Source organism: Poecilia reticulata, chromosome 13 (assembly GCF_904066995.2).
Source record: "Poecilia reticulata chromosome 13, P_reticulata-male-v2, whole genome shotgun sequence".
Classification (NCBI taxonomy): domain Eukaryota; kingdom Metazoa; phylum Chordata; class Actinopteri; order Cyprinodontiformes; family Poeciliidae; genus Poecilia; species Poecilia reticulata.
In genome coordinates this window covers 9,348,608-9,356,395 of record NC_088842.1, presented here as the reverse complement: position 1 = coordinate 9,356,395, position 7,788 = coordinate 9,348,608, and the positions used below count along the sequence as shown (strand labels likewise).

The 7,788-nt window shown below is 37.9% G+C and overlaps 1 protein-coding gene across 1 annotated transcript; it reads left to right on the top strand.

Annotated features, from left to right (window-relative positions):
* Positions 1 to 3,660: 3,660 nt before the first annotated feature.
* Positions 3,661 to 7,711, top strand: LOC103474714 (extracellular calcium-sensing receptor-like). The gene is made up of 6 exons (XM_081614704.1): positions 3,661 to 4,008; positions 4,093 to 4,381; positions 4,462 to 5,211; positions 5,305 to 5,532; positions 5,613 to 5,736; positions 5,889 to 7,711. Exons 1-6 carry the CDS (start codon positions 3,698 to 3,700, stop codon positions 6,791 to 6,793), a joined length of 2,607 nt encoding a protein of 868 aa, XP_081470830.1. The 5' UTR covers positions 3,661 to 3,697; the 3' UTR covers positions 6,794 to 7,711.
* Positions 7,712 to 7,788: the final 77 nt, after the last annotated feature.

Below are 7,788 nucleotides of genomic sequence, written 5' to 3'. Positions count from 1 at the left end.
CAACATGGTTTGAAACAGTTTGTCAACTCATTATCTAAATCCATATTTTCCTGATCTGGGATGTGGGAATTTATTTGTTTTCAGTACTTTATTATTGTACCTATTGATATTTTTTATTTTTATTCATTTATTTTTCTTGTGAATTCACTGAAATATTTTACTGGTGTATTCATAGACATTGTAAACAATTGTTGAGCCAATTTCCACATTCTACAGAATTGGATAAAGGTTCATAAAGTCAAACATATACAACTAGTTGGATTAACACTGCTGTCATAGTGCATTAATGCCTCCTACTTGGGTTGAAACTATTTTCTGGTACCCCACTTTCAACCACAGGTCAAAAGAAGCATTTTATCATCATAACATTTTCAGTAAACGATAAAGATCATGTCTGTATGGTGGCGTAGGTTTGCTCTGTTACTTTTGTTGACAACCTTATTGGAACCTTTTTCTGTGGAATTTCATGTTCTTCCTGTTTATTCAAGGGTTGTTCCAGGGTATCCCAGCTTTCCTCTACAAAGTGCTTTAACTCATGTAAACCACTTGGAATTACCTTGTTGCTGAAAATGTGCTGTATAAATAGCATTGCCTTGCCTTGGCTTACAGCTAAAAACATGCTTGTTCAGTAAAGGTTTATTAAGACCTTATGACATCAAAATGTAATGGTATTTCTCTTCCAGGTGAATCTATCAAAGTAAAACAAAGTGTTAGCTATTTTAATTATTGTAAGGATATGAAGGTATTTAAAGCTGGACACTTTATGTACATTTAAAGTAGTTTAAAAGTTGTTTTCATGTTTTCAAAGTCAACTAATAAAGATGTCTCATCTGGCTCCCCAACAACACCCAGTTATTGAAGTATTGAGGAGGCCACCGTCCCTTTTAAGTCATTTTTGTAACTGCAGTGTGGGTACCTTGTAGAAATTTATTTTCATAAACTAGATAACAATTTGAAGCCTGTTAATCCAGTTATTTTAGTCAGGTGTGTAGCAGTAAGACACCTAAAAATGCAGGACCAGAGTTTGCTCATTTTGGGGACCATTGTTCTTGGTGTCTCTATGAACATTTGTGTGAAGCCCAGATTTTTTATTAAATTTTTTTTGGTTTACTGATATTGGTTTCAAATCAGTTCCAATCAAGCAAATGAAGAAACAGCAAGTTAGTTTAAACAAATAAGTTGAGGTATCTATTGTCTCTGACTCTAGTTTATCTCTAGAGAATAATAAGAATGCGAAATCTGAATTCAAATTCTGGTGAGAAAGTTTCACATTCAGAGGAAGGGATGGATGAATTTGTCTGGCGTTGCTTCTTTACCATCTTAATTTGGTAGTAAGGGTCTTGATTGGCCCACATCAAGAAGAACTGCTGTTACACATTGGAATGAACACAACAGGCCATAGATACAATATGTAAACTGACTGGCTTTGTAATTGCACCTATTGACCTTTTAATCCTGATTTAAACTTTAAACATTATTTCAACAACTCATTAACATACAATTGAAAACATATTTACAGAAGCTATATAAAAAATAAAAAAAATTTTTTGTCAAACCCCAAAGGTTGAATGACGTCATACAATTTAAAAGTCAATTGTCCCTAATATTAACCAAATAGAAATGTCTTTACATTATGTAACTTTTGCAAGTTGACCAAGATCACAAAGCAACTTAGTGAAAGACAGCTGTGTACAGACAAAGTGTCTCTAGTCATTATTAAACTATGATGCAACCACTCTGAAGGAAAGTTTCCAAGTCAAACTATTAGAAGATTATGTTGTCGGGATGGAACTGTGAACTCTACAGAGGGTTTGTAGGCTTGTTATTGGAAAGTGCATGTAAGTCACAACCATGCCCAAGGCACATGCACTGTTTGTTTTTCTAAATCCGTTCCCAAAAGACCTAACCAAACAGGTCTAAGGTGTTTCATAAATATGAAATATTCAAACAACAATGTCCTTTTTAATTAATGAAGGGACTGAAAGCCACATAGGATGACCTCTAAGCATCCCTCAGGCTGGTAAAAGAGAAAAACATCAAATTAAATATCACATGGCTCACTGCTTTACTGTAACAGTTGTGTTAATTTTTTTTATTTTGATCAATTGACAGATGCGCAACTTTAAGTCCCTTGTCACTGTCCAGATTTCAAAGTGAAGTGACATGTTGGATAAAATAGTAAGACATAAACTTTTTACATTACAAAACTAATATTAGGCCCAAGTACAAGAAGATGTTTATCTGATACATGTGAACTGCATTAATCAAATAGATCCTTTGGAAATCTATGAAATATAATATAAAGAAACCAACTTGAATTATTGAAAATGCAAGTGGATGAGCATAGGAATACGCTTTAGTAGAATTTAAAATAAGATATATCTGCATTTTTATTCAAAAGAATCCATTAGGATAGTACCCATGAAAAGCTATTAACAATAACTGCCAAGTGAAAAAATACATTTATTATTGACAAACTTTTTTGTAACCTTTGAACTCCAAAGAAAAAGTCACTGAAAAAAAAATAGTTCTTGATGAAAGACCATTGCACTTAACCCTCATGATTATTCATGAGTTAAAACATTAGTATTGTTGTTTCTAAATGTATATGAGCTTTTTTTTAATTTGCATTATTTGAGGTCTGAAAGTTCTGCATCTTTTTCGTTATTGTGACCACTTCTCATTTTCTGCAAGCAAATACTAAATGTTTGCTTGGGATTTCGGAGACATGTTGTCAGTAGTTCATAGAATTAAAGAGCAATGTTCACTTTACTAAAAAACATACACTTATAAAAAGCAAAATCAGAGAAACTGATCATTTTAAGTGTCTCCTAATTTTTTCCAGAATTGGAAAAAATTAAACCTTCCTTTTATAATTGTGTTTTAATGTGAAAAATAATCTGTCTGAAAGTGTTAAAAAATCTCAAATGTTTACATACTCCAGGGGGCGTTTTGTATGACATCTGGGAACAAGCTATTGGCTCTCTTACGAGAGAACAAGAGGAGTTTTAGGTGTTCTTCCAGCCAGAGAAATCAAAAGATCAAAGTTCTGATATAATATTTTGTATGTTTTAACTAGCTCACGTCAAGTGATCCTGGAAACAAATTGGGAAACAATCCATCCATTCATTGCCCTACACTCTTATCCCTAGATGCTGGTGCCTATCTCCAGTGGTCAATGGGCGAGAGGCGAGGTATACCCTAGGATAGGTTAGCAGTCCATCGCAGGGCAACAGAGACAGACAGGGCAAACAATGAAACATATACACGCACGCACACGCGCACTTAATGAGAATTTAGAGAGATCAGTCAACCAGACAGTCATGATTTTAGACTGTGGGAGGAAGCCGGAGTACCCGGAGAGAACCCACTCATGCACAGACAGAACCTGGGCCAGGATTTTTCACTTGACATTTGTCTTTAAATTTCTTCAGTATGATTATTGATGAACCCGTCATGGAATAAAATGAGAATTTGATGATCATCATGACTGAATTATTATTGTAAATGTGAAGTTAGTCTGTCCGTTTAGGTTTCTTTCAGTTAAAGACAATACTTTTTAGAACTTGTCATACTTTTTTTTTTGTATAATAACTAAATCTCAAATATGTTATCCCTGAAGGTACAATATGTTTTGTTTTTTAAGAAAAGGTTGTTAGATCCAACCAGGGCCGTCCCACATGTCTGATTGGTCAATATGAAGGTAGGGCACTCTAGTGTGGGTTATATTCATCAACAAAACCCGTATCTGAGTGGCTCTGCTCTCACTGTATCCAGCCAAATGAAAATGTCATCAGATACAATAGTACTTATTCTTGTCGGGCTAATAGAAGCATGTGTCACATTGGGGGAACCAGCTTCTCTCTGCCAGATACGGGGAAGTCCAGAGTTTCCTATACTTTCTAAAGAAGGAGATGTGATGATCGGAGGTGCCTTTTCCATCCATAGCAAAATCACACAGCCTTCATTTTTCTTTACAGAGAGACCAACATCTTATAAGTGCAGCAGGTGATTTTGAGCTCTAAGCAATGTGTTGCATGATTTTCTTGTCTTAAGTAAACAGAATATTGTACTTTGCTATTCTTCTTTCAGTATTAACCTAAGGGAGTTTCGCTTTGCTCAGACAATGATATTTGCAATTGAGGAAATAAACAATAAAAAGGATCTCCTTCCCAATATTTCTATCGGATATCGGATTTATGACAACTGTGCATCGACTTTATCCTCAATGCGTGCAGCTATGGCTCTGATGAACGGCAATGAGCTGACTTTGGGAAACAGCTGCTCTGGTCAGTCAGCCGTTCACGCTATTATTGGAGAGTCTGAATCTTCTTCTACCATTGTCCTTTCTCGCACAACTGGACCGTTTCAAATTCCAGTGGTAAGAGTAATCCTAATTCTAATTTTTATGTCTTTTTGTTCTTTATTGTGCAGTTTTCTGTTCTGTTCCTCTGTCTACAGATAAGTCATTCTGCCACTTGCGAGTGTTTGAGCAATAGGAAGGAGCATCCCGCTTTCTTTCGAACTATTGTCAGTGATCTCTATCAAAGTCGTGCCCTTGCGCAGCTGGTCAAACACTTTGGCTGGACCTGGGTCGGAGCAGTCAACAGCGACAACGACTACGGCAACAACGGGATGGCCATCTTCCTTTCTGCTGCCCAAGAGGAAGGAGTTTGTGTGGAGTACACGGAGAAATTTGACAGAGCAGAGCCGGAGAAACTCCTGAAGGTGATAGAAGTGATAAAAAAGAGCACCGCTCGAGTGATTGTTGGCTTTCTCGCCCATGTGGAAATGAATAACCTGCTAGAGCAGCTGAGTCTCCACAACATCACAGGACATCAGTTCATCGGCGTGGAGGCCTGGATCACTGCGGACAGCCTTGTGACTCCCACTAGCTTCAGTGTGCTGGGAGGTGCTCTGGGCTTTGCAGTGCAAAAGGTCAATATCAGTGGCCTGGAGGATTTTCTGGTTAGGGATTTCTGGGAGACGGAATTTCTGTGCAACGGGACAAACAGAGAAAGTGTTTCAAGAACCTGCAAAGAGAATCCAGATCTGTTTCAGCTTAATGGTCTTGACGATGATTTGGAGAAGTTTAGAGACAACACTAACATTTACAAAGCTATCTATGCAGTGGCTCATTCTCTGCACAGCATATTGAAGTGTTCAGACAAAAAAGGGTGTAATACGGCTCCGGAGATCAAGCCATGGGAGGTAAGAAAAATAAAATTAAAACACTGGAGACTGGAATGAGTGTCTTTATATATAGAGTAATTCTGACAAAAAGTGATGTCTACTGCATTTTAGGTGGTGGAGGCACTAAAGCAGGTGAACTTCACCATTAAGAGTGGAGAAAGAGTGTGGTTTGATGAAACTGGAGCAGCTCTCAACAGATATGAGTTGGTGAACTGGCAGCGCGGATCAGACGGATCCGTTCTGTTTAAACCCGTTGGTTACTATGATGCCTCCCTGCCCTCTGACAAAGGGCTTTCTCTTAACACAGAGGCCATTATATGGTCAGGAGGAGGTAAAGAGGTAAAGATCTGACAATACAATATTGCCTAGAAAATCTGAACAAACTTTAATCACGATTAACATTGTTTGTTTGTTTAAAGCTACCTGTGTCAGTCTGCAGTCAAAGCTGTCGTCCAGGAACCCATAAAATCCTTCAAAAAGGAAAGCATGTGTGCTGCTTTGACTGTGTACCGTGTCCGGTTGGAGAATTTAGCAACACGACAGGTAACGCAGTCCTTATTCACACCGGCATTCGTGCACATTTTACCTGCTTAAGCATGTGCATCATGTTCAGATTAGCTGCTATACACTCAGTTGTTAATGTTATTAGAATGTATCTGATGTAAATAGAATGATAATGTCACTTTTTGTTGCAGATTCTAACGACTGCACAAAGTGCCCTGAAGCATATTGGTCCAATCAGAACAGAGATGCATGTTTACTCAAAAACATTGAGTTTCTTTCTTTCACTGAGGTTATGGGCAAGATACTGGTGGTTTTTACTATGTTTGGTTTGCTGCTAACTTTAATAGTAGCCACACTGTTTTTAGTCAATAAGGACACTCCACTGGTGAAGGCAAACAACTCCGAGCTCAGCTTCCTGTTGCTGTTCTCCTTGTCTCTGTGTTTTTTGTGTTCTCTAACCTTTATCGGCCAGCCCACTGAGTGGTCCTGCATGCTGCGGCACACAGCGTTTGGCATCACCTTCGTCCTCTGCATCTCTTGCATTCTTGGGAAAACAATTGTGGTCCTAATGGCCTTTAAAGCTACACTTCCAGGCAGCAATGTGATGAAATGGTTTGGGCCTGCACAGCAGAGACTCACTGTTTTGTTTTTCACTTTTATACAGGTCATAATTTGCATCCTATGGTTAACAATAAAATCCCCCTTTCCTTACAAAAATATGCATTATTATAAGGAGAAAATCATCCTCGAGTGCGCTCTGGGTTCACCTGTTGGCTTCTGGGCCGTGTTGGGATACGTTGGATTTCTTGCCTTGCTGTGTTTTGTCCTTGCTTTCTTAGCCAGAAAGTTGCCAGATACCTTCAATGAGGCCAAACACATCACCTTCAGTATGCTAATTTTCTGTGCCGTCTGGATCACCTTCATCCCAGCTTATGTCAGCTCTCCTGGAAATCTCACGGTAGCTGTGGAGATATTTGCCATTCTAGCATCAAGTTATGGGATACTGTTTTGTATATTTGCACCTAAATGCTTTATTCTAGTCGTGAGGCCTGAGCTGAACACAAAGAAACACCTGCTGGGAAAAACACAACACTAGTTAGTTTCATATGATACACAGTCTTTCCTTTTCTTTTAAAAAAACAAACAAAAAAAACTATTTATTATTTATGTTTTTGGAATTGTATGTTTATTTACAAAAAAATAAACAATATGACCAACTTCTTATGTAAAAATGCACCATAAAGATCTGTGAAAATAAATAAAAACCTTAAGATACACTGAAGGCAACATAATGTCTCAGTACATTTCTGTAATGATTTTATTTTATGGTTTTATGCTTATTATCCCAGGAAAAAAGCCAATGATGATCCATTTTAGGATTTGTGGAAGAGAATGATCTTTTAAAGAGTCCATACTGCTTTGCTTTCTAGAGGTGGGAATGCTTGGGACATATTCCGGCCAAAGACTGGAGGCACCGAGTCTGAACAAATGGATTCCAGCGCTTGAGGAGACAGGCAGAGGTGGAAAGCATGGATGTGATAGTAACTCTGTACGATGCATATGTTGGGGGGGGGAAACAGATATGGTGTTGTATGCGTGTTGTCCAGCGCCCTATAAAAAAATCAAGGCTTGTAATCTTCTACGATTGGAACATGATTTCCTCATGATTCGGTGGTGCTGACTTTGGCCGAAGTTTGTAATAAAACCGTAAATGTTCAACTTGAGTCTGGCCTGTAGAGCTTTTGTCCCTGAAGCATCACCGCATCGGCACTTTCAAGTACGAAGCACCACATCTGGTTCGTTTTATGGATGCAGATGGATTTGAGTCATTCAATAAAGTTGATCTTTAACACTTTCTGTGTGAACCTTAACGCATAAGAAAGTATAAATCAAAACAATTAGGTAAAAACTAAAACATTGATTCAGTTGCAACCATTTCATTAAACTCCATCTTATACGATAGCCTATTTTAGAAACGACCAAATATCTATGCATTATCTATCAAAGAACAATATTCTCAGACAATAACACAATGACGAGCTCCAGTCACGGCCGTCCCACATTTTTCTGATTGGGTGATAAAAAAGATAG

What these genes read in the sequence shown, in the direction of transcription:
- LOC103474714 (XM_081614704.1), top strand. Translation starts at nt 3,698, where the DNA reads ATGAAGGTAGGGCACTCTAGTGTGGGTTATATTCATCAACAAAACCCG. An exon ending in ACATCTTATAAGTGCAGCAG is followed by an intron (nt 4,009 to 4,092) that starts GTGATTTTGAGC and finishes TTCTTCTTTCAG; the next exon opens with TATTAACCTAAGGGAGTTTC. An exon ending in GGTCAGGAGGAGGTAAAGAG is followed by an intron (nt 5,533 to 5,612) that starts GTAAAGATCTGA and finishes GTTTGTTTAAAG; the next exon opens with CTACCTGTGTCAGTCTGCAG.